The 25,011-nt window shown below is 44.9% G+C and overlaps 1 protein-coding gene across 6 annotated transcripts in view; it reads right to left on the reverse strand.

Annotated features, from left to right (window-relative positions):
* Nucleotides 1-25,011, reverse strand: part of itpr1b (inositol 1,4,5-trisphosphate receptor, type 1b) — a 108,992-nt gene that overhangs the window by 3,665 nt on the left and 80,316 nt on the right. For 4 of the 6 annotated variants that reach the window (XM_061220787.1, XM_061220788.1, XM_061220786.1 and 1 more), the window contains 15 exons: nucleotides 22,984-23,184; nucleotides 22,629-22,739; nucleotides 22,343-22,438; nucleotides 22,017-22,151; nucleotides 18,551-18,658; nucleotides 17,573-17,765; nucleotides 15,589-15,711; nucleotides 10,776-10,951; nucleotides 10,209-10,373; nucleotides 9,722-9,911; nucleotides 9,323-9,415; nucleotides 7,034-7,179; nucleotides 5,896-6,061; nucleotides 4,898-5,058; nucleotides 248-409 (listed from right to left, as the gene is read on the reverse strand). In XM_061220787.1, coding sequence (XP_061076771.1) covers nucleotides 248-409; nucleotides 4,898-5,058; nucleotides 5,896-6,061; nucleotides 7,034-7,179; nucleotides 9,323-9,415; nucleotides 9,722-9,911; nucleotides 10,209-10,373; nucleotides 10,776-10,951; nucleotides 15,589-15,711; nucleotides 17,573-17,765; nucleotides 18,551-18,658; nucleotides 22,017-22,151; nucleotides 22,343-22,438; nucleotides 22,629-22,739; nucleotides 22,984-23,184 — 2,226 coding nt within the window. Of the gene's footprint in view, nucleotides 1-247; nucleotides 410-4,897; nucleotides 5,059-5,895; nucleotides 6,062-7,033; nucleotides 7,180-9,322; nucleotides 9,416-9,721; nucleotides 9,912-10,208; nucleotides 10,374-10,775; nucleotides 10,952-15,588; nucleotides 15,712-17,533; nucleotides 17,766-18,550; nucleotides 18,659-22,016; nucleotides 22,152-22,342; nucleotides 22,439-22,628; nucleotides 22,740-22,983; nucleotides 23,185-25,011 lie in introns of all 6 variants that reach the window. The other 2 variants (XM_061220784.1, XM_061220783.1) reach the window with 1 other exon arrangement.

Below are 25,011 nucleotides of genomic sequence, written 5' to 3' on the forward strand. Positions count from 1 at the left end.
ATTCATTTCTAGGTCAGCACATTACATTACGATCCGTGACGTGCGTAACATCAGTTGAAATAAACCCACAGGGGCACTGGTGAGACAGAGGTGACGGCACGAGACATGCCTCCTCCACGTCTGCTCTTGATTATCCACCTCCGTAAAAGCAGTCCCAGAGGCATTTCTAGCACACTGTTTGAAAGCCTTCATGACAAAAGTTTTGATTCAAATGAAAAATGAACACAGTTTCAGCAGCGAGCCTCACCTGCTCCTTGAGTTCAGTCAGCTGGCCGGAGAGGTTGGACACCAGCTTCATTGTGGACTCTAGCTTCTCCTGCAGGCTGCGGATTTCATTCTGCTCGCCCTCACCATCCATACTGACCAGAGACATGGCCCGCATGCGAGGAAACCAGTCCAGATTATGCTCCTGCAGCACAAGATTCAAGAGCTGGTTGGGGGGGTGGAGGGTATATGTCGGTACTCCAGGAACAAACCCTACAGAGAGGCTGAGAATTGTACTGTTAACCTTGAGTCAGACAGATATTTCAGACGGGTCAATTCACAATAACATGCATTCTGTTTTATTTGACCTTATTTCTGATCATACCCAGTAGTTCAAAGGCACAATATGTTAAAAAAGTAAACTATACATGAACGAGGGCATCTGCCCAACAAAAAGACATTGTGAAGGATGTGGAAAATTCCAAAGCAGTGTTGTTGTGAAGAGTACTAAAAATAACAGCGCTATTGGGGAAGGTGCATGCCTCCAAGGAACATCTTTGCTGCCCACACCTCTGGTTTGCTCACAGGGGGACCTCAGCGATGTCACTCTAATAGACGTTACAGCCGCAACGTGTGGCACAAAATCAGACTGGGCCTATCAATTGCTATCTACTCAAACTGACAAACAAATGTAAACAGAACTAAATAAGTAAAAACTAAACACCAGTCATGAAAAAAATCATGACTTCTAAATGGTGTGCTGTAGAAAAGCAATGCCCCTTTACTTTTTGCTTGGCATTGATTTTGTTAGGTTTCTTTTGATATAGCTGACATTCATCATTATACAAATCCCTGGTTTTAATTGCATTTATATTGCAAATAGAATAACTGAATTGCACCAATGTGATTAATATTACAGAAATATATCTTACAGAAATAGATTTATAGAATAGTCCCTGCATTTGCTTTGAGGTGGTGGTATTTTTATTTCAGTTAAAACAAACAAACAAACAAAACAAAACCTCATGAACTCATAATGACATCACATGCACTGTTGCCCCAGTTGGCAGTTTGATTCACTGATGTCATTCACATGGATGAATCCCTCTTTGTCTCTGTGCCAGTTAGAAACTGAGCTGAAAATTATTAAATGATTCGGTCACATGAGAGGGGAAACAAATTTGCCCACATTTCACCATTAGAAAAAAAGAATGGATCAGTTGGTTTAAATCATTGCAACTGAGTTAAATCATTAGAGCAGACGGGCCTGAATAACAGTGGGGCCCCTAGTTTCTGGTCCTGGTGAACATGAAAGGGCTCGGTATAAGGCCAGTTATTCATAGAGTCTACACTGAATCACTGACTAATTTGATCACTCTTGATGATTCATATCTACCAAACAAACTCTAGTTTGCCAGACACTAGCATCTCCAAATTATTAGATTATTAGATGCTAGACTTATCATGTCAAGCAAAGCGAACTAAATATATTTCTCAGTCGGTTTGCCAACATTACAGGAATGAAACCTTTATTTCCTTCCTGTGTTCTGGTCACAACAGACAAACTTTCAGTACTAGACTTCGAAGTAGACATTGAATGACTTGAAAAACGTCTGCAGTGGGTCAGGAGAACATCCTCATCCACTGCACTCAACACAGGCCTGCCACATACCAGTGTTTACAGTCTCAACCTGGCCTCCAGCAAGTGTATTGCATTCCCATGAATACAACATCACAGAGTCTCTCACTGCCCCTGTACTGTAATCACAGACATGGGGGCGGAACCTCAGTCTGCCTGGGGGCATTACTGGATCCTCTCAGACCCAGCAGGGGAACCACATAGACTCATTCTGAGAAGCGAGGTGCAGGGCATACAAGCCACTTTCTGAAGGCAGTGAGTTTCAGGGTCTGTGCTTACCTACCCTGCACGTCCACGCATCTAATGACACAGCTGTGATATTGCCGTCATCTCACCATTACCTCAACGCTCAAAGACTGCTTTACCAAATACTCACTGCTGCTCCCCAAGTCTACACTGTTGTACCACATTGACACAGTTTCTCTCTAACCCAACACTGCTGTACCACAGTGACCCAGCTTCTCTCTAACCCAACATTGCTGTACCACAGTGACAAAGCTTCTCTCTAACCCAACACTGCTGTACCAGTGACAGCTTCTCTCTAACCCAACACTGCTGTACCACAGTGACCCAGCTTCTCTCTAACCCAACACATCAATAGTGTTTTCCCACATAGTTCCCCACACAAAAACTACTGTAAGGACCAACAAGACAATGTAAGGTCATCCAGTTTCATCTACAGTACTTTTCAATGTCATTAACTCAATTGATTAACTAACAGCATGTAGACGCCCATCTGAATGCTAAACCCAACATTTGAAGGACTGTGTGAGTTTTCACATGAAGCCTAGAATTCAACACCTTCCATTAAAGTCACGTTGACATTTTTCAGTAAGACTTCACATTTGACATTTGTCAAGGCATGGTCTTCCACCCACCTCCAGCCCTTCAGAGATATTTATGTTTGACAACAATGCCAGTAATTCTCACACCGCTACCACCTCATCACATTCAGCCACGTCCTCCCGAGAGCCACAGAAAACTTCTACAATAAAGTTTTTTAATATAAAAAAAGTTTATTTTCCTGCAAAAATACATTTCAGTGAAGATACTTTAAAAAATAAGATTTATTTTATTTATATTGAATGCCCGTTCTAGGTTGCAGCATAGTACAATATAAGATTCTTTGGATTAGGACAAGGAGACTTGTGTCTCCTACAGGGGACAAAAATGAATTGTTGGGGCTTAGGAAGTATTGATTCATTGGAAATGACAGATTTTTTTTTTCTTCTTATAACCACAGTGAAACACAACTTGAAATTAAATTAAAACCTCAAGAAAAAAAATCCAGCCCCTGATTCAACATAGGATTTTACATGACAAGCTTAATCAGAGATTTAAAAAAAGATTTTAAAAGATTTAAAAAAATCAAGCAAACTCTGACATTTGCCTGTCAAGTTTCATTTCATAGTACACAGACATAAAATTTCAACACCTGTGTTTTTGATGTATGGGAGACTTTGGTCCAAACGACCTACAGTACATCATGAAATGGCATTTTAATAGTAATATGGGGCACACTGAAGCCATTTTTAATTTAGCGTTCATTATTACCTCTGTGAGAAGTAGTTGTCTAGGTTGATTCAGTGTATGAGTCACTCCGAGCAATCCAATCGGAGGAGCTTGTGGAGCCCCTGTGTGGGCGCCCCACTCTGGATTCACCTGGAATGACCTGGAATGACCTGCTACACTCTGAAGCACCCCCAGGCCGTCAGGTCAGGGAGGCTAAGCTGCTATCAGGTGACTCCTCACAGGACTCCATGGCGCCCCACAATTAGAGTGGGGGCAAGTTGCATGTGACCCGGAAAAAATCACAATGCCATCAATCAGAACGGCCCCTACCGATGAGATGTATATGGCCTCCCATCAACTGGACAGCTGCTTCACACAAAGTAGCCCCACTCGGAAGAGCCGAGTCAGACTATTTATGGTGCACAAATATTAACACTTTGCATGTGAATATTTACAAAAATTATATTTTGATATTCTGTGACTACTTAATAATGGCATAACAAATCAGCAAAAACATAGGGAATGCGCACTCATCTAACCAAGTTCACAGGTGTGTGTGTGTGGGGGGGGGGGGTAAGACTGACAACGAAATGAGGATACAGTGTTCTATGAGCTCCCAAAACAAATCTTTTTTGTTTGTTTGATATTGTCTACAGTGCATCATAGAGATATATACTATTAGATATATACAAATGTTCCATTTCCATTTCCCACAGTGGTCAGTTAGGGAGGAAGGTGCTGAGGATGGCTAAAATCAGGCAAAACTGGGATTACGGATTAACACATTCCACGCCAGGACTACTCTACCTCATTTCCATTTCTTCCCCTGACAGCATGATAAAGATCTCAGGAATTCACGATCACAAGGCAGAGATCACATAGTACAATGGCAGCTTTTGAGGAGCAGACACACTTTTTGGAAAGAAATTGATTACAAGAAAGCACTGGCCCAAGAAAATAAGACAAATGTTGGGTCTATACATGATGCATACAGTCGTCCGTTCTCAGTGTGAGGTTTTATTTTCATGCAGTAACAGCCTCTGATGACTCCTCCACACCTCTTAACTTAACACATCAGTGCTGGAATGTCAAAGCTGCTGAAAGATAGACTCTAGCTTGTGGGTAGCCTTATCACATCATGAATATGGGTTTGTACTGCTTATCATCATGGGAAGATATTTCTGATGTTCACGAGAGGAAATCAACAATGTGCACTGAAGCACCAAATTGTACTCTCAGGAAACGTTTTTTTCAGAGATCAGATATGATAGTGTTGTAACATCCAGGCACATCCACTAACACCCCTGAGACGAAGTAATTTTAGCACTGGCTCCTGACCCACACTGCCCTGAAAACACCACACCCCGGCCAAAGGTCATACTTCCGGTCATATGCGTCGCCCAAAGCCGCCAGTCAAAACTTTCTGCCCAGTAGCCCCCGCCAACCCTTATTCTCCTGCCATACCACACTGCTCCACACACCCATCCCCCACTGGCCATTTCTGCTTACAAGATGCGGAGGTTGTGTAGATCATGCACGTACCCTGATCATCTGGGCAACATAGCTCTCTGGCCCGGTGTACTCCGTGGAGTCCTTCACCTTCACAAGAACTATGAAGAATAGGTAGTGCCACATGTTGTGCTCCACCTTGATGTGCTCCTCAAAGGTGACCGTCTTGTTGTCAAACTTGTCCCTCTCCAGCCCTGCAAACACAGAGGCACATGTATTTTCGGAGGGATCAGATGACCCTTGTTACTTGTGCCACCTCCCGGAAAGGGTATGAAGGTTTCACAACAACGATTGAACAAGAGCCGAATCCTAAAGTCCCTGCAATTTTGGTTTTGTCTCATTGACCATCGTGTGTTCCACAAAAGATATACAGTCATGTTGTAGAACACTTGCTCATGTCCCAGAAGCCCTCCAAATAATTGAACTATGTCTTCAAGGCTTTTACACAGCTTTCTACAATTAGATGCACGTATGAGTTTTTCATCGTGCCAAAGTTCTCATGGCTCATCTTGGTACGACCAAGATGATCAATTCAATTTCAGCATGCAGTACACTTGAACTTATTCCATAACGGAAGCAACCCCCATGGCACTAGACATGGTCCGGATGAATAGAATGAATGATTAGACAAAGCAGCATTAAACCGAAATGCATTCATGGAAAGAAGCTCTGCATACAGCTATGTGAAAATACCGAGCGGGAACACTTTCATGGCCCTTGAGGAATCTTATCTGAGGCTGTTGACTCAAGCAGTGAGAAGCAACAGGAAGTACTCCTCCACAGCAGCCATGACTAAGCCTTCTGGGAAAAGGGGTGTTGTGGGGTCATGGCTCATAGCAGATGGGGCCAGTGTTTACTTAACCAAAGAAAAGCACCCCTTATTCTGAAGCCCAGCTGTGCAGCAACCCACGACGTGGCCTCTGCTTGCTCAATGCCTGGCAGACTGCTTGCATGCGGCTGTGGCGTGCTTGCGACGCACCCATCTACCAACCAGAAACTCTGCCAGCGCAGGCTGAAGTTTTCCCACTCACCACAGATGAAGCAAGTGGTTTTGAGAACCTCCTCTTTCTTCTGCTTCTCGCTCCTGAGGTCGGCGAAGGTGTCGATGATGACTCCAAAGATCAGGTTGAGGACAATGATGATGACCATGAAGAAGAACAGGAGGTCATAGATCACCCTGGCAGCAAACAGAGGCTCCTGCCAAGGTGAATGTCAACACAGGTGAGACACTGTCTAGACTAACCACCTTACATTCCCTCATCTTTTACGACAAGGGAGTCATGTGGAAACTTTATAATGAACTCTGATGAGCAGGCAGCACGTTTGGAAGCAAAAGTCCCCTTTCAATGCCAAGCCATTGCATTTTAAATTAATACTTTTATTCTAGTAATCCGTTTCAAGAAGTGACTGACACATCTCTTATTACAGAAAACATTATTTCTACCCTTGCTTTCAGAGATGGTGTAGATCCTCACCGTTCCCCTGTTGAGGCCACAAGCTTCCTTTGCCACTATAATTCCTTTCAAAAGTAGGAATGATAAAATGCAAAGCCCTATCTTCTGTTCAGGAGGGGAAAGAGCATGCCTTGCTTTTCGCTCAATCCCCAAAGTAATTCTTGACCACGCACAAACCACATATCACTGAACTGATCTTTTTCCCTGTGTTTTTTCTGATGGCCGATTGTTGTGCTATTCATGGGCAGGCTCTTTAACGGGGGTTTTGTATTCCGTTGCTCCCTCTGATGAAAAGCTCCAATGAGCAAGGCAAACTCACTAAAGGAAGGAATTGAGCAGTCTGATTTTAGCCTAAGATAAGACATTTCAGAATGCTGAATCATGTACAGTAATCACAAGTGCTTGGTACATATTTGTACATATGACATTAAGATTTCTCTCAGTTGACATGGATCTGCACATCTTTGATTGTCTGTCAGCTCTGTCTTGTGCAGCAGGGGGGATGTTGGTTTTGTAAATATACGTTTTGCAATATATGAGGAAACAGGATCTTCTTGACTTGAAACACCATCACAGAGAGCTGCTTACTTTTTTTGGGGGGATGCCACATGATCAGTAAACAGACATGTCCTCTACCCGGCTTCTCTTGGCCACCTGCCCCCAACTGCCCTCCCCTCCACCTCAAACACACACAAGCACACACACACAAACACACCTCCTTGGAAGGCTTGCGTAAGACGTCCCCCACCCCTCCTCCACTCCGCAGCCCGTGACTCAGGACAGTGACGATGCACATCAGCAGGGAGTCACAGGTGCGCTCTTTGTCCTCGATCACCATGGCCGATGGCTGCGTGACCATGGCTGGAAAACGCCAAAAACACAGTGCGTCATTAGATTCTGCAATAACAGGCCAACATCCAGCCTCACGTTCACTGCTACACACAGCTCAGAACAAACCATAACATACAACTGGTATCGGTATGTGGTAATTATTGGCAAGCACATAAATTATGTTATTATAATATTAGGTAATATTTTTAAAAAAAATACAATTATAACAGCCAACTTATATTTAGACATTTGTTCTTTATATAATGATTATATTTTATCATTGCTCAGCCATTCACTCTTTTCAAGCATTCATGGTCTTAATCCAGATAAAATGTCCTTTGAGTGCCTGTAGATGTGTATTAGTCTCTATTTACGACAGCATGTGACTATCAAAGGCATAGTATGATTGCTTCAGTCAAATTTAAACTGAAACATAAGGCTAAAATAAATGTCCTTTCAGAGGAATGGTATCAAGCAGCATCAGTACATGAGGTGCAATCAGGCTTATGTAACTAAACACGGCAAGGCAGCCAAATCCTTTAAAGAACTCAAAACATGTTTTTAAATGTGGGGATTTCAATACAAAAAAAGGACAGAAATCCCAAAGAGATGTGGGATTTTATAAACAAAGGTGGGGGATGGAAAAAATCTATAGTGATGGTGTGGAGGATGACAAAGCAGCTGATGTTTTAAACATCTATTTATGGAAGCATTGACCAGCTGCACACTCTTCTCTGTCTTTCCTCTTCCTCAGTCCAATGGGGTGGATGACCTGTGCAGCATAGCCCAGGTGAAGCCTGGGAAGGAAAACCCCTCAGAAGGCCCTCAGAAGGCCCTCAGAAGGCCCTCAGAAGGCCCTCAGAAAGCCCTCAGAAGGCCCTCAGAAGGCCCTCAGAAGGCCCTCAGAAGGCCCTCTGCCAACAGTCATCTCAGAATGCAAAAAACGATTTGCCTACCTTCCTATGTCCAGCTCTCTAACTTCCCTTGTGAGAAGAGCCACACACTCTTGGCTAATCCCAAGCAGCCAACAATGGTGAGGGTGTGGCTGACTGTCAAAACATTGGACATGTCAATGTGGATCATGCCAAGCTATTGCGACACCTGGTCAACATGGATCTGTGTCCCAGACTTCTTGCTGGTTGCTTAGCTACATGAATGGAAGGCCATACCGCAGACTAACATCGTCAATCATCAACATATTCTTGGGGGCCAAGCAGCTGGATGAGTAATATGTTGCTAAATGTGAAAGTCAGTGGAACTGAGAACTTGTATTTCCAGGAACCCATCACAACCACTCCCTCTTCTTCTGGGATGACGAGAACTTCCTGTAGACGCCTCAACAAAATACCTTGGTGTCCACCTGGACTCAGACCGTAGAGGAGATACACACGTGGAGCAGTCAGTGAGAAAAGTCTCAAAACAACAAACCTGTGAGGACCTGATCAGCAACTACACCTCCCTGGTAAGGCCATGTTTCGAGCATAACGAAGTCATTTTGGTTGGGTGTAATAAAAGACAGAGGACACTTATGGGAAACAGTCACCTCCCAAAGCATCTTACTCCAGCCAAAACCTCCTTCACTACAGAGCAGGAGAGAACATGCAGCACCACAACAGGTGAAGGACGTGACACAACCACAACATCACCCAAGCAAGCTGCTCCCACCGAGCAGACTCCCATGCGCAAACAGGATGCTGCAGAGTAACACACACACGTTTCCAAGCCAGTCCAAACCAGTCTTAAAGCAGCAGTCCAACCCACTGTTGTTCGGCTTTTTTACAAAGTATATGTTTTTTGTTATATTAATCTGTGCTGTTTTGTGTCTTTTACCATGCGACTTTTCTGTGCTGTGCTGTATGTATATCATTCTGTGTTTATCTTTTTGTGTATAAATTCCCCTTTAACCTTTGACCTAGTCAGTATGGAGGTATTGCAGTTTGACCCCCCCCCCCCCATCACCTCTGACCCCTTCCCCCTGTTCTCTTGGAGATGCATGGGGCCTGAGAAGCGCTTCTACCCAACCAGCCACACTTCCCTGAAGCCTGCGGCAGCAGATTTACAGCTCCACAAGGTCTGGGCAGGGGCATGAGCAGTCTCGCGGGTGGGGATGCTGACTCGGGGGCTTCTGGGGACATGGCGGGCCCAATCCTCATGACAAACGCAGCAGCCTTACCTTCTCCCACAAACTCCGCTGAGCAGTTCTCTCCGCTATCCTTCCGACACACTCCAGCTGACAGGAAGTCCCCAACCATGCTCGCCCCACCCTCTGTAAAAGGGAACAACAGGAAATTAAAGTCATGCATATAGGTGGTAAATAAATACACTAATATGGAAATAAATAGATCATAATTATAAAATACATTAGTACTGTTAATCAAATAGTGTGTAAAATAAACATCACCACCAGATTCATGTATGTATGAGCAGATTAGCCATTAACTTCTGTTCAAAGTAGGTATATACCTTCAATGCATGTAAGTGTGTGTGTGTGTGTGTGTGGACGTGTGTGTTTCTGCATGTGTGGATGAGAGGGGGGGTGGTGAGTGTTATCAGGTCCTGGCAGAGGCCTTACCTAGGGTTTTGTTTGGTATCCTATCTACAGCCAGGATGAAGTCATCCTTGAAAATGATGTATCCCACAATGGAGAAGAGATAGACTAGGATGAGTGCCAGCACTGCGGTTAGGACAATAGATCGGCCATTACGCGTCACACTCTTAATCACGTTTAGCAGAGTCTCCTCTCTATAGACCAGGTCAAAGAGCTGGACAGGGGGAGAAAAGACACCGGGTTAAAAAAACAGACCAATATTAAAGGGTCTAAGAGCTCAATGACATTACAGTAGACATTATACAATATAAGAGCTGGGACACAATAGTTCCAGGATCCAGTGACCCTAATCTTAACATTGACTTAAAGAATTTGTTTGCATTAGTTTCAAGACAAGTCTGGTGATTACTAGCAAATATCATTAGCAAATATTTGCAATCAATTTGAATCTGAACGACAATGCTTCCTTTCCCGAGAGGGAAATTCCAGAAAGCTAAGCAAAGACACTCACCAGCAAGCTGTAGAAGAACACGTGGACAAAGACGCCCAGGCTGCAGATTATTAGGTAGAGTAGATGATAGAGGAACTCTACATCCATTATCATGGCCTTGTAGCCTCTGGTAAATGTTCCACGATTCCCCACAAAACTCATCAGGAAGATGATCTTATTGCCGACCTTTAGGGTTTCAGAACAAACAGACAGACTCTGTTGTGACCTTAGAATTATGGAGGTTCTATCTGCATTCTGAGATATTGAGCTCAACGATTCCAAAATGAATGGGCTCCAAGCCTTGCCTAAAGCATAAAACATAGACAGTGCGCACACGCAGGATTCAGGTCTTAAAGCCTGTTCTGATATGGATAAAATAATACATCTGCTTTTATGCGATTTCAAATTTCAGTCTAGAGGAAGAGCAATGGAGAATTAGTCCAAGTAAGAGCATTCGGAATGCGGTCCCTGGAATGTGCCGGTGACGCATTACACACCAAACCTCCATGAGTAACAAGGGGCAGAGGAAACAGTGCAGGGGGAGGAGGGGGCTGCCCGGCCACGACAGCCTGGCGGGAACACACTCACATTGAAGGCGCCCAGCAGGAACAGGGTGGGCTCCAGGCCCACGGAGAAGATGAGCCGGAGGATGGTGGACGCGATCAGGGCCCGGATGCCGTGGGGCTGGGGCAGGACCATCACGATGGCCAGGGACACCAACATGGCCGACCACAGCAGGGCGGACAGATGGGGCTCCAGGGTGCCTGAGGGACAGAGCGAGTCATGGTAATGTTTGGGGTCCATTTTCAACCCCCAAAGTCAAAGAATTATTATGAAATATAAATCCATTTCACTGGAATTTACATTTCCTAAGCATACCCCAGACGCGTTATTGAACAAAGTTTTCAGCAATAGCATCATGTCGGTGTCTCTGTCTCAAAGGAACTAGTTAGTGAGCATATCACAGACAAGAGCTAGAGAGAGATTTTGTACTTTATAATTGCTAAAGTTTGCTTCAGGGATCTTTGTTTGATCTTGTAGTAGGCTACTTGCAATTATTTTTATTTCTACTGAATGCTACATGGAACTGGATTTCAGTCAAAAAAATAAGAGTGTGCTCATAAAAAGATTATAAATTGTTCTTCCATTCTAAAATCCATTCTAACATTCAATACCAATATCTTCTCATTTGGATAAAGCAATACATCCGTACATAAGTATTCTATAGCACTGATAGAGTGGAGAAGGGGCTCACGTCTCTGCAGAAACGGCAGGCAGACATACAGCTCTCTCCCTCATTTGGGGGCCCGCAGTCAGCTTGGAGCTGGTTAATATTGCAGTCTATATAAGTAGCTTGGTCTGCCTCAAGATGCACCCAGATTTCTCATTGAAATTGTGATACTGCCTTTTATGCGGATTTCAAATGAAAACTCTTACTACGAGAGCAAATAACACACATGGCTTCTTTAACAATTTTCTTTTCTCGCCAGATAAGTGTGGTCTCGAGCATTCTGCACAGGCAGCGAGAGCTCTGCTCTAAAAGAGAGGGGTTACATAACAGGGAAAGAGTGTCACAGCTGGGTGTGCTGCACCTCTGTGAGACATTAGTATGGAGCTCTCTAAATCCCTGGGTAAGTCCCAGCATGGTGTCACCAAGGTCAGTGTCTTGCACGCTGCCAAGCCCAAACTCAGCGTCAGGTTCAGCAGCAAGCGAAAGACAGGGACAAGCGCTCAGCTCAAACGGCATGGAAATGCTTCTACTGGTGTGTGTGTGTGTGTGTGTGTGTGTGGGCGTGTGAATGTGCATGTGTGTACATGTGTACGTGTGTGCGAGTGTTTGCGTGTGTTTGAAAGGCATTATCTGAACTAGCGTGCGGCTCTCCTCCTCCCCCATCCTCTCCTCTCCATGAGGGGATCACATGACAGGTGGCAGTTACATAACAGCCGCCGCTAAAAATACAGACGCGCCTGAAAGATTCATGAGCGATGGTCGGTGTGGCACCCTGGGTCCCGGGGCTGACAGCACACACTGCACTGAAGCTCCAGACCCAGAGAACCAGCTGAACCAGAGGCTGATGTGCTCACACGAGAGAGAGAGAGAGAGAGAGAGCGTGGCTCCCATCCCCAAACCACATTCACCTCCCCTCCCATTCTCCCTCCCAGGGTTAGAGGAGGACAACACAAATCACCTTTGGCTGCCTCTCTCACATCCAGATGTTAACTCCCGGGAGAAAAAAAAAAACCCAACCCAAACCGTGTTTAAAAGGGACATGCACTCAGTTTGCTTCCTGAGATGGGCCAAGCTTCCCAGCTGCAGTCAGCCGTGGCAAACGCGCGCTCCTCATTCAGGGCCCTGTACACCAGCAGCCGGCGTGGACTGCCCTAGTTCCAGCTCTCTTATCTCACTTCCATATCCACATTCCAGCCCTGTTCACAGGAGGGTGGAGGCTCCGGGAGCCACTCGGAGCACAGCTGCAGCAGGTCAGAGGCATGCAGGTCTTCACGTGACTGCTGCTAAATCAGGGCTGTCGGCAGGCTTCTGGACAATAGAAATGTCTGTACGCTTACACCCACTCACTGACTACTCATACTGGTTTCCAGGTGTGTCAAAATTACTTAACGCAATTCTGAAATGGTTCCTACTGTAGTTACATAAACTAAATAAACTTAGACTGACAGAACGAGAGAGATAACATACAAGTGATAGACAGACTGAGCTAGACGGACAGGTACTTAACATTCCACGAGTGTACCAGAGAGTGCTGTTCTTAAAACGTTTACCGTCTTTGGATGTCATTCTCTCGCACAGGCGATGATATACATCTAGTTCGTATTTGCAGAGATTAGCAGTTAATGTCCAGGCAAAGATTTATTGCAGTGGTATTATCAGTGACGCGTGCGTTTTATCTGCGCCGCGCTGCGTGGCCGCGGCTTGCGTTCCTCCCGTTGTGCGTGTCCTGAGATGCACCGCTCAGCCAGCAGCAGTCTGCTCCATCAGAGGGAGCGTTACACAAGGGTTTCAGACAATCCCAGACACTGCACAAGGCAAGCGGCGCCTTCTCGCTCTGAGCAAAAGGACCTCTTTTTTCCGCTCAGCCGAGGGAGTCTGGAACAAAAGGGACCGCGCTGCTTTACCCCGAGAGGGAACAATCGAAAGTTTATGTGAATCACAATGTAGCCGTTCTCCCTGCACATCACCGCCGAGACAAAGAACGTCCTCATGGCTGTGAGCACAAACATCACCGCAGACCAGAGATAGCGAGAGTGAGAGTGAGAGCGAGAGTGAGAGTGAGAGGCAGCCCAGGAGAGAATAAGAGGGAAGAAAAGCAGAAGGATGAGAGAAGAACAGGTAGCCAAACTGTGCCCCTAAACATACATATAGACACGGCTACCAACTACTGCTAACATCCAGCCTACTCACACTACCAATTAACATAACACAATCCGATAAAACAGAACAGAGAAAAGTATTCCAGCACTTAACAGGACCCTGAATATGTCAGAAGACATCAGACGAGGACTGTATGGTCTTTCCCTGGCCTTCGCTTCATCAAAAGGAGCATTAGTACTGCGCGTTTACAGTTGCACTATGACATATCGATATATCGATAACCAGGTCAGGCCCCGGCGGCTGTCGTATGGTCAGGACTGCTGTAAGGGAGCGCTACTCAACTCCACGTCCAGTGGGCCGCAGTGTCTGCAGGCACTTGCTCCTACCGTGGGCTACACCACTGATTTCACAAATTATTTTACCTGCTTGGTTCAGACAGAAAGCTAATTGGTGAAATCAGATGGGCATTAAAGACAGTGAATGTTCAGGACAGCAAATGTGAGAGCTATGCTTTCAGCAAAACGTTATTGCCATCGATTTTAAATGAACATCCCATTTTCATGTTCACAACCATGATTTATTGCTTACCTGTGATTTATTTTTAAAGGCAAGAACAAATAATTGTCAACTTTCGTTCTCTCTGCGTTTTCTCCAACAGCAGCCATTTTTGTTCAGCCCACACTACCATTTCAAACTGCTAGCTAAAATTAGCTAACGTTCGTGGCAAACAGAAAAAAAAATTTGAATATGTTTGTGAATGTTACGTAATGTTTGCCATCTTGACTGCAGGTCAGGTGGTGCAGCTCATGGTTGAAGCAAATGCCTGCAGACACTGCGGCCCGCAGGACATGGAGTGTAAGGGAATGCACACCAGGACAGTCATCACTGCAGCAGACAGGGACTGCATTGCTGAAAACCCCTTCTCTCTCTCCAAACAGGGGGTGTGCTTACATCAGCAACCGCCTATTCTTCAATTCCATGGAACTCTAGGAAGTGGTGTAGATTAGTGGTTAGGCTGCTGGGTTTGTGCCCAGAGACCAAGGAGGCGGGGCACTGCTGTTGAACCCTTCAGTGAGGTGCTTAGCTTGATTATCTCCAGTAAATACAGAGCTCTATAAATGGATAATGTATAAAATGTTATATAAACAAAGCATTGACGCAGTATGGTGGAATCACATGACTTTGCACTATTTGGTGACCCAGTTTTCGGTCCATTAAAAGGTAGATTTGTGAAAAGCTAATGTCGCACTGTGAATGTGCACTCTACTTCAGCTCTGTGGTCTGAGTCACTTCCTCCTGTTTCCTGTGTTCTGATAGATTTTTGCAGCACACAGGACGGGAAACACACAAACACAAATAAGCAACCACACATACATGCACAAACAGGCACGCGCATACACATGCAAACAAACACACAGACACACACACAGACAAACACACACGGAACATGTATGAAGAAACATGCATTCCCATAGAATTTGACAGAAGCATACACACATACACTAATGCAAGCAAGTACACACAAAGAAACATTAAAGCAAGTGAACAAATGTAAATGCATCATATAAATATTGAACCTTTTTGAGGCTTAATGATCATTGGAATGACTGATATAAACAGGAAGCCTTCCACAGCTGTAAAACCATTTTTGATCAAAACAACGGAAACGCTACCATTAAACAAATCTTTTTTACTGTGAACCTTGTGAACAGGCTCAAGCTTCAGTGAAACCCCTTCAAAGCTCACAATCAAGTCAATTACCCTCATGAAATATATGACTACTGACAACCATCTTCAACTACATTTTCTACAAAAAGTAGAAACATTTTTCCTCGACCAAACCACTGAAATATGACAGGCTCCACAATCCCTTCCAGTCCCCCCTCACTTTGACTCATTCCCAAGGTTATCATTGCTAATGAAAAACTGAGCTCTCATTTGACCTCTCTGGTTAAATGAAACTTATGTACCACACAGACGGGTCGCCATCACATAAAGTAGATAAGCTGCTTGCAGGGCACATTTCAAACTAATCCATTGTCGAGCTGTGAATGCAGTGGGCAGACTTACCTCCACGGATGCCGTCCAATGGATAGAAGAAAGCAACCAACAGGTTCATGAGCACGGCCAAGTTGAAGGAGATGCTGCTCCAGAAAGACATGTTTCGGGAACACCAGTACAGGACAGGCTGGGCTGGAGGGCAGAACCGCACGGTCTTCACACACAGAACCCCTCCCCAAACACCAACACCCTTATCACTGCAAGCAGGCACTCCACAAATGGTTATAAACGTCAAACTATTCATCCATGGTCTATCTACTGTAACACTTTACATGCACTACTATCACATGCACATGCACAGTTCTACAGTTCAAATGTTCTCAGAATAAGGTACACACAGTTGCATTGGTCACTAAACAGAAAGACGATGCAAACGTGCCACAGGGTTCAAATCCTGAGATACAGTATCTAAAAATCAAGGTTATATGGTTATCTAGTTCATTTCCCCCATTGTTGGATGGCTAACATTAGGTCCTGAAGACTCAAGTGTCAGTAGTCAAGTCACAGTAACCCAACCCTTATGAGAATACTGTTGGCCCAACAGAGGCAAGACATCTGTAGCCCCATACAGAACCTGGTGACATGTTTGCAGCACACATAATAAGGTGTAGCTGTTTCTTTGTTTGATTTTGCATTCTTGAGTCACAACATTGGTTTGCGTGGCTCACTTATCAAGGCATACAGACATGGAGAGTTGTGTGAAAGCTAAAAGTGCCAAACCAGTACTATCTAGAATGCGACCAGATTCAACCAAGTAGGCCACCACCAAAACCCATTCTCAAACTGGTTTCTGGTGACTGCCAGGATACAGCGATAAGTCATACCACTTCAAAGCCAGCGGCTGAGTTAAATAAAATTTTAATTCCACCTCTCGGGGGGGGTTTCCTTGGCCCCGACAGCGATAGTTTTCAAAACCATTTTGAGCCAATCAGGAAAGAAACTTGTCTGTGCGCACGTACGCATCATAGGCAATGCTTCGGTTATGAGTGGTATGGAAAAGATTACATCAAAGAAATAGCTTCACCTCTGCAAAGGGAGCAGAGACATTAATGGTCAAAAAGGTCACTAGCACTCCAAATCTGGAAAGGTGTTTTTTTTTGGTACACAAAGAGAAGGCACTTCGACAGCGCCAACGACAGCGATTATAGCAGCGATTTCTGAATCAATCAGATGAGACCGACGTCGTCATACGTCTAAGGGCTGACATTGCGGAGGATTACTTTCCTGCACCATTTATTTAAGTTGTTTATCTCAAATTTAAAAATTCATATTTTTTCTGAATTGTGATACATGAAAAAAACTGCAGTGATTCTGAGATGAACATGCCAACTGCAGGTCCACAGAAACTCTGCAGACAATGCACCGAGAGCACAGCAGGTGATTACAGCCAGGTGCCTGTGTGTGCATACATGTGAGCGTGTGTGCATGGGTGCACAGTCATACACAGTGACTATTAGCCGTTTTGTCAGAGAATTCCCAGCTCTCGTCACTAATTCCTGCCCTGGTTTGGCATGTAATTGCCTCCAGGCAGTAGGATTGCGAGGCAATGTTCCCCAGTGTCTTTCAGGGCATCTCGATTGAATCCCCTCCTCACCTCTCCTAGCTCAGGTGGCTAACAGCGGCCCCAATCTGGTGTGGTCATGAGCTTTGCGGTCATCCCCTCAAGAAGTTTAAAAAAAAGCGCTATATACATGTCAACCATTTACAAACACTTCCTCAATCTTATCAAACTGATATACTTACATACTAAAATGCTTTACAATGTCTTAAACATCTAAACTTATCACATTTACACACCCTCAGCCCTCCCATCGCCCCCATGTCCAGAGCACTTCCTGTTTCGCTGGCAGCAAACCAAAACCAGGAGCAGCCCTGGAGGGGTGGTGGGGGGGGCAGGGAGGACAGGAGGGCATGTAAAAGAGCTACTAGTAGAGAGATAGGGAAAGGAACGCACAGGGAACCGTTTTTGTGTTGCCGGGAGCCTCTTGAGTACCTCGCAGCTTCTTCTGCCAGTTCATCTCGTTGAAGAGGTCCTCGGCTCGCAGGAAGAAGTCGTTGATCTTGCTGCCCTGTTCGTCACGCTCTGTGGTGTAGTACACACGCAGCTTGGACTCGCTGGTCAGGAACTCGCAGATGTTGGGCACCGGGAAGACTATCTGCTCCATGGTGCGATCCAGCCTCACAATCTGAACACAAGAGCCCTGTCACTGCGTGGGCATGGCCCTCATTGGCAGGGCTAGGCTACTTTAGCCCCAGGCTTGAGGAAACTTACATAGAGTAGGCCCTGAGACCCTGAACCTAGAGTTCCTCGCCTTGGCAGGGCTTGACAACTGTAGCCTGGGGATCCTTATGCCAGCCCTACGCTAGCCTGAACCCCAGGGTTTAGGAAATGGAAAGCAGTGATTGAGGTTTCATTTTGATTAGGTGTTCTCTCGTTTACTGATCTCAACAGAAAATGTGACACAAACTGAAAGGGAGGGACAGAACACAGGGGGAGTCCATCTGCAGTGTACAAGTTGGAACTATGTACCACGCAAGTCTGGTAGTTTCAACAAGAGAGTTTGCTTTGTATTATGAGTCGCACCTAGGAATTTTTCTTTCACTTCTACCCCAATATATATAGTACATAGTGGAATTGTTGTTTAGTACTTTTAACAAGTAGAAGAAGGAAATAAAGCAAGTCACTAACAAGACAGTGAACATGTTTTGACAACAACCTCGAAAAAAGCAGCAAGACCATCACCTAGCATGCTTCAGTCTATACATGAAACAATTTAGAATTTTATACACCAAAGTGCTCTTTCTTCTCAAAATAAATAGTAGAATACAAAGTAGACAGACTGACTACATAGCCTCAGGGAGAACTCCAGAGCAGTAGGGAACACAGTTACAGGCCAATAGAGACGCAGGCCTAAAGATCAGCGCAGAGGAGTAACGGAGGCTTCAGAAGCCCATGGGCGTGGGCGCTGACCTCGATCTGAGCCGTGTGTTTGGCGTAGAACTCCAGGGCCTCGTCTCCCTCTCCGTATGAGCCTCCTGGCTTCAGCATGGCCTGCAGCTCCTTGTTGTGTCGTGCCAGCTGTGGCATTGCAGCAGGAGAGAGCGAGGGTGGGAACATGGTGCACAGTGAGGAACCCCAATCTCCATCACCAACCCAATCCCATCCCTGTGTGCAGCATTCCAATAACAAGTATAATCCTTTCAGAATTACTGATATCAAACTTGATTCTGAATTCTAAAAGCGTACTTAAAATAATTTTATTTGTATTTTCTCGGGAAACTCCAGAATATTTCCGTCTGAGGTATCGAATGATGAATACTTAAGAAGCAGAACGTACAGTTAATGCTACACGTTCGATGGCTCCACATCACATGCTGACCCGCTGATGTCACAGGAAAAAATGCATTATGGGAAATGCCCATTGACGTACAGACAGGTTTCGGTATTACTATGAGCTAAACATCATGTACCCTCTTCCGGGAGTGGAACACTATCCGTCTTCTATCACCCGGAATTAATCACATTTAATAGGATGAGTGGTTATGCAGCTGAACTAAATTAAATCGGAGATAAAATGATAATGAGTTAATCAGACAGTAATAGAAGGGCAGCTTGTTAATTCTGATGAGTAAAATTACAACAACTTCGCAACTACAGATCCACAAATGCGAATAACCTTGGACTCATGATACATCTCTTTATATTACGCTACTAGCTTTAGAAGTTTATTGAAAATGTAGATCTATAAATAAAAATAAAACATTCATTCATTCATTCCTTATCCTAACCCGTTTATCCTGAACAGGGTCGCAGGGGGGCTGGAGCCTATCCCAGCATACACTGGGCGAAAGGCAGGAATACACCCTGGACAGGTCGCCAGTCCATCGCAGGGCACACACACCATTCACTCACACACTCATACCTACGGGCAATTTAGACTCTCCAATCAGCCTAACCTGCATGTCTTTGGACTGTGGGAAGAAACCGGAGTACACGGAGGAAACCCACGCAGACACGGGGAGAACATGCAAACTCCACACAGAGAGGCCCCGGCCGACGGGGATTCGAACCCAGGACCTCCTTGCTGTGAGGCAGCAGTGCTACCCACTGCACCATCCATGCCAAAACATGGTTAGCTTATTTTTTATTGGTAGTTTGAAGAAAATTGCAGCCCAGGATACAGTAATGTTAATAGATATAGAAACCTCCCACTGTGTTATGATAGGGAGCAGCCACTGAAGTCTATGAAAATGCGATTACTACTGCACCGTCACATTTCCTGATGTTAATTTCAGAGAAGATTCTCTTGGCTTTTCATACAATACCCTTAGGGTATTCAAAGCACTTCAAAATGAGAGGATGTTCTGAGCAGGTACAAACATGTCAAACACTGTATTACCTCAGATAATCTTGGTCTTTGAATATATGCTGCCTGCCCTTGTAATGAAGGTTTATTTAAATTATAAATAATATACACAATTAATAAAGTAAAATAAATAAATAAAGAAAAAAATAATGCTAATATTTTTTTCTACCTGTTCGAGGCTGTCCAGAATTACTTGGATAGCCAAAAGCAAGCAAGAGAACGAAAGTCTACAGAAGAACTGTAGCAAGTTCTCCAAGATGTTTGGTAAAACCTTCCAGCTGATTCTCTTAGGAAACTGCAAGGCAGAGTAGAGTACCTACTGCAAGATAAAATATTTTTAAGGTGAAGGATGGTCACAACCAATATTGATTCGATTTAGTTTTAACTGTCCACTGCTCTTTAGAGTTCCTTTTTCTGATATTTAACTTTCACAATTTTTGAAAGAATCTTTGCTTTACATATTTTACATGCGCTTATATATTTTTTTCATTTTCATTTTTCATTTTACTGCACTGGTGCTTAGCTCATCTGGAAAACAGCAAATAAACTACATCTGAAAGGATTGTGCCAAAAGCTGTAGAAAGACTCTTCATCAAGGTTATGACTACTTGTGCCTGTGCAACTGACATGAAACCTGATCCATTAGACAGGTACCTAAATGCATGCATTACAGGATTCCTATGAAATGAAATGTAACTGAGCCATAGCATTAAACATTAAGCATTAAAGTGTCATCAATTATGTAGAATTATGTGCAATTAAGATATTCATCTAAATTTTCATATGTGAGTACAGATGTTTGTCTGTGTGTATTTACAGTATTTGGCCAAATTTGTGTTTGTTTGCGAGTGTGGGTGTATGTGCATTTGTGAACATTTATGTATGGCCTTGCAAGTATCTGTTCCCATATTATGCGCAATTAAGTTATTCATGCAAATGTTAATTTGCGAATACAAAAATGTGTCCGTGTGTACGTACAGTATTTGTCCATATTTGTGTGTGTTTGTGTGTAGGTGTGTGCACGTACAAGTGTCTGCCCATGTTTGTGTTTTTGTGCGGATTGGGAATGCATACATATGTATGTGTGTGTACATGCACAGGTTTGACTGACAACGCGTTCGCGTTCATGTATATGTTTATCGCTGCGTGTGTGTGTGTGTGTGTGTGTGTGTGAGTGTGTGTGTGTGTGTGTGTGTACATACGGACCAAACTTTCCCCACCCCTGTAGTCGTACAGCAGTGTCTGCACAGCTCGGTCCAGCCCTGCAGCCTCCCCCACAGAGCCCACACTTACTGTACACACAGGGTACTTTCCAGAACCCACTGTACTATCAGCAGCTCTGCAGCCTGGCCTGTCTGGCACCGTGCTGCAGGCATTACTGAAAACCAAACACCAGCCCAGACAGAAACTGTGAGACGGTCTGGCTCAGTCTCCCGACCTCGGTCCGACTGGCGTTCACACACACACATACACACACACACACACACACACACGTGATCCCCTCATGGAGAGGAGAGGATGGGGGAGGAGGAGAGCCGCACGCTAGCTCAGATAATGCCTTTCAAACACACGCAAATACTCGTACACACATACAAACGCAAACACACACACCTGCACACACACACACACACACACACACACACACACACACACAGTGTGAGTGTGAGGGCTGAAGGCAGTGTCGTTCATATGTGGTTTTTTGCCTGCCAACAGCCTTTTTTTGTGCAAGATTTGCAGAGCCCTGACTTTGTGCACCTGAATGGCCTTGGGCCAGAAAACAGGCTTTGCCTGGAGCACTGGCTCGTGTTTAAAAACTTTCGTAACTGCGATGAAAGGAGGGTAACAGCTCACTGATAACAGCTCCGACAGGAATGCAACCTCAACCGACCTATGAGGTCTCCACAATGGAGCGGTATGTTAATATACTGTATACGGATACTCCCTTTATTACAAAGAAAAACACTTCTTATCACTTTCAGCCCTGCTCAACTTTTTTTTGCTAACCAGAGAGAGCAGGTTTCAGCTCTCTATGAAAGACAGTGTCTGAGCCGCACACGGCCAGCTGCCCACCTGGTGAGCGAGGATGTAGATGTTGTGGCCTACGTTCCGAGGGGAGGCGGCATGCTCGTCCTGGCCCTCCTCATCCTCGCCGGGCTCTTCGTACTCCACCTCCCCCTGCAGGTAGGCCTTCTTGATCACCTCCACCTGCAAACGTCCTGGTTGTCAATCAACACTTTCCATCGTGACCCCAGAAAAAGGGGCCCCACTGGCACAACAGGGGTTCTGATTCTGGGGCCTCACATATGCTCACATTGCTTGACATCTTTCGCCCTCTCTAATGGCCTTTGGTCCTTTGCAGTGTTGTGGTGGTTAATATAGATTTAGCAGCAGCTCACCAGTTCTTTGGGCCTCATGTTGTAGAGGATCCTCTCAGCGTTCTCGCTGTCATGGCGACTCTCCATGATAGCCAGCAGCAGTTTGGACGCGTTGTTCTAGAGGAGGGAAAGAGACAAAAAGCACATAACATACAGCAGAGCTGGCATATGAAAATATCCCCAGTCAAACCAGCACATAATTAATTCTGTATAGCATGAAGCAGATTGGGACACAGTAATGTTGATGTTAAATTAGCCACTGGCATAAGGCAGCAATACAGACAGTTGGTGACTGTAAACAACCCACCTTGAGTTCCAGCACAAGGTCCATTCTCTTCTTCCCCAAAGGGTTGATGTCATTGAGGATCAGGGCGATGATGATGTCGATGCCATTGCACTCATGAGTGGCGATGCAGTTCTAAACAAGCAAAAAATAAACAACCAAGTTGTTACTGTTCACAAACATGGCGCATCGGTGTGTGAGTGTGCTTTTGAGAGCATATGTGTGCGTGTGTATGAGAGTGTGTGTGTGTGATTGTGTATAAGAGATGAAAGAATGTGTTAGTGGGTGCTTTTGTGAGTGTGGGTATGTGCGTGCATACGCATGTGTATGTGTACAGTGAGTGTGTGTGTGAGAAAGAGGGTGTATGCCTGTACTCCACCTGGTTCTCGTGGCAGGGGCCCTGGCAGTATTCGGTGAGGCTCTCCACAGTCTGGTTGATGAGCGCCACGTTCTTCTCGTTGATGTAGAGGCCCAGAAGGCCCAGGCCCCCCGTGGTGCTGCCGCAGATGCAGTCCAGGAACTGCAGCGTCTCGCACACCAGGTTGTAGTTATTCTTGTTGTTCTGGCAGCGAAGGAAGTTCTAAGAGAACAGGAGGAGAGGGGGATATGTAGGGCGGCCTGTAGCGTAGTGGTTAAGGTAAAGGACTGGGACACGCAAGGTTGGTGGTTCTAATCCCGGTGTAGCCACAATAAAAAATCCGCACAGCCGTTGGGCACTTGAGCAAGGCCCTTAACCCTGCATTGCTCCAGGGGAGGATTGTCTCCTGCTTCGCCTAATCAACAGTACGACGCTCTGTCTGCCAAATGCCAATAATGTAATGTAATGGATATGCGTTGTGTGGGCGGAACACAGGTCAGGAACGGGACACGGATACAGACCCGCTGTTCTGGATCAGGAACTCCAGGGGTCAGGGGTCACCAAAGCCCAAGTTACACAGTCCAGGGAAACCACAGCTAACAAGCTAAGCTAGTTTCAGTCAGAGCTTTTTAGGTAATTACAGAACTGTTCAGCATTTCAAAAAGCCCAAAGGGATTCATTCGTCCCAAGAACACTGTGCAGGCTGGCAGGTTCCGGCAGAGGCTCATTACCCAGCATTCAGGCTGCTGTGAAGAACACAGGAACCAGGGAGCCCAAACCTTCCAGGACCACAGAACTGAAACCTGTTCAGCCTTCTTCACTAAGAGGACCTAGCCCTATTTAAGTGAGAACACATCCTTTTTTCTGACGAACAGTACATGGCCTTACCCAATGAACCCAAAAGCCTTCTTTGTTCTGGACCTACGGAATTGAACTCTGTTTGCACTATATCCTCTTCATAGTGAAACCAGACTAATCATCTCATGTCCGCTATCTATTTTCATTTCTGTCTGGCTGTGTAAATCTACCGGTGCAGGCGATCAGGGCCAGATGTACATACATACAACCTTGGGCACAAGTTGTCTGACGAGGCCATGTTAGTGCGTATCTAATCTGTGTGACATTATTGTCATATTTACTACGCCTATGGTTAATTACATGCTCAGCAAAGGAGACCGCCAACTAATGACATATTATGCATTAAGCAGAGCTTAAAAGGTGCAGTTTAGTCTACTGACCATCTACACTGGATGTGGGGAAATCCATGCATCTGCTGGTGGACTGGAGGAGTGTAACCAGCACTATGTAAATGCAGACCGATATTCCGGCAAATCGGTTAAGATTAAAATGTTGCTTAAAATGAACCAAATGCGAGATGGTAATGTTGCAAGGAGGTTGACCATTGCTGAGATGGAATGGGAATGTTGAATGGGTACGAGAAAGTTGCATATGTCAATGATTTTTTCCACATTTTTTTATTGCAATGATTTTTTCCATTTCAGGGTTTTTTCAGCAGCTCTGTGAGTTTCCTCATTTTAGTGCTGAGATTTCTCTGAGGCTTTGGATGGTAACAGGCAGTCTTAATGCAACCTGCAATCAACTGCTGCAACATAGCCTACACCATTTACCAAAACTAACTTCAAAAAAACAATACGCTGGTTGTTTTTTTATTTTAGCACTGCACTTTAAGCATGCATTGTTTCCAATAATGTTTTCTCACAGGCAAAAGCATGCTGTTTTTGCGATTGACCAAAGCGACTATGCAAAAATGCATTTTTACTGGCAGCCCTTGTTACTGTCCCAACAGTTTGAATGTTTCAAACATTTACTATTGCTGCATATGAGATCGATTTAATTAATTAATGAATACATTAACACATCAAACACAGATTTCTGCCTGTCTTTATATTTTTACTTTCCTGTGACTGCTCCGTGAATTTTCTTTGACTAACACGCAGACTAGATTAATGCGTGACTCCTTAATTTGTGCAGTTTGATGATTTCTTGCTCAGAGAGTTGAAATCGTGTGATTCTTGCTGCAAAGTCTTC

This window comes from Conger conger, chromosome 14, assembly GCF_963514075.1.
Source record: "Conger conger chromosome 14, fConCon1.1, whole genome shotgun sequence".
Classification (NCBI taxonomy): Eukaryota; Metazoa; Chordata; class Actinopteri; order Anguilliformes; family Congridae; genus Conger; species Conger conger.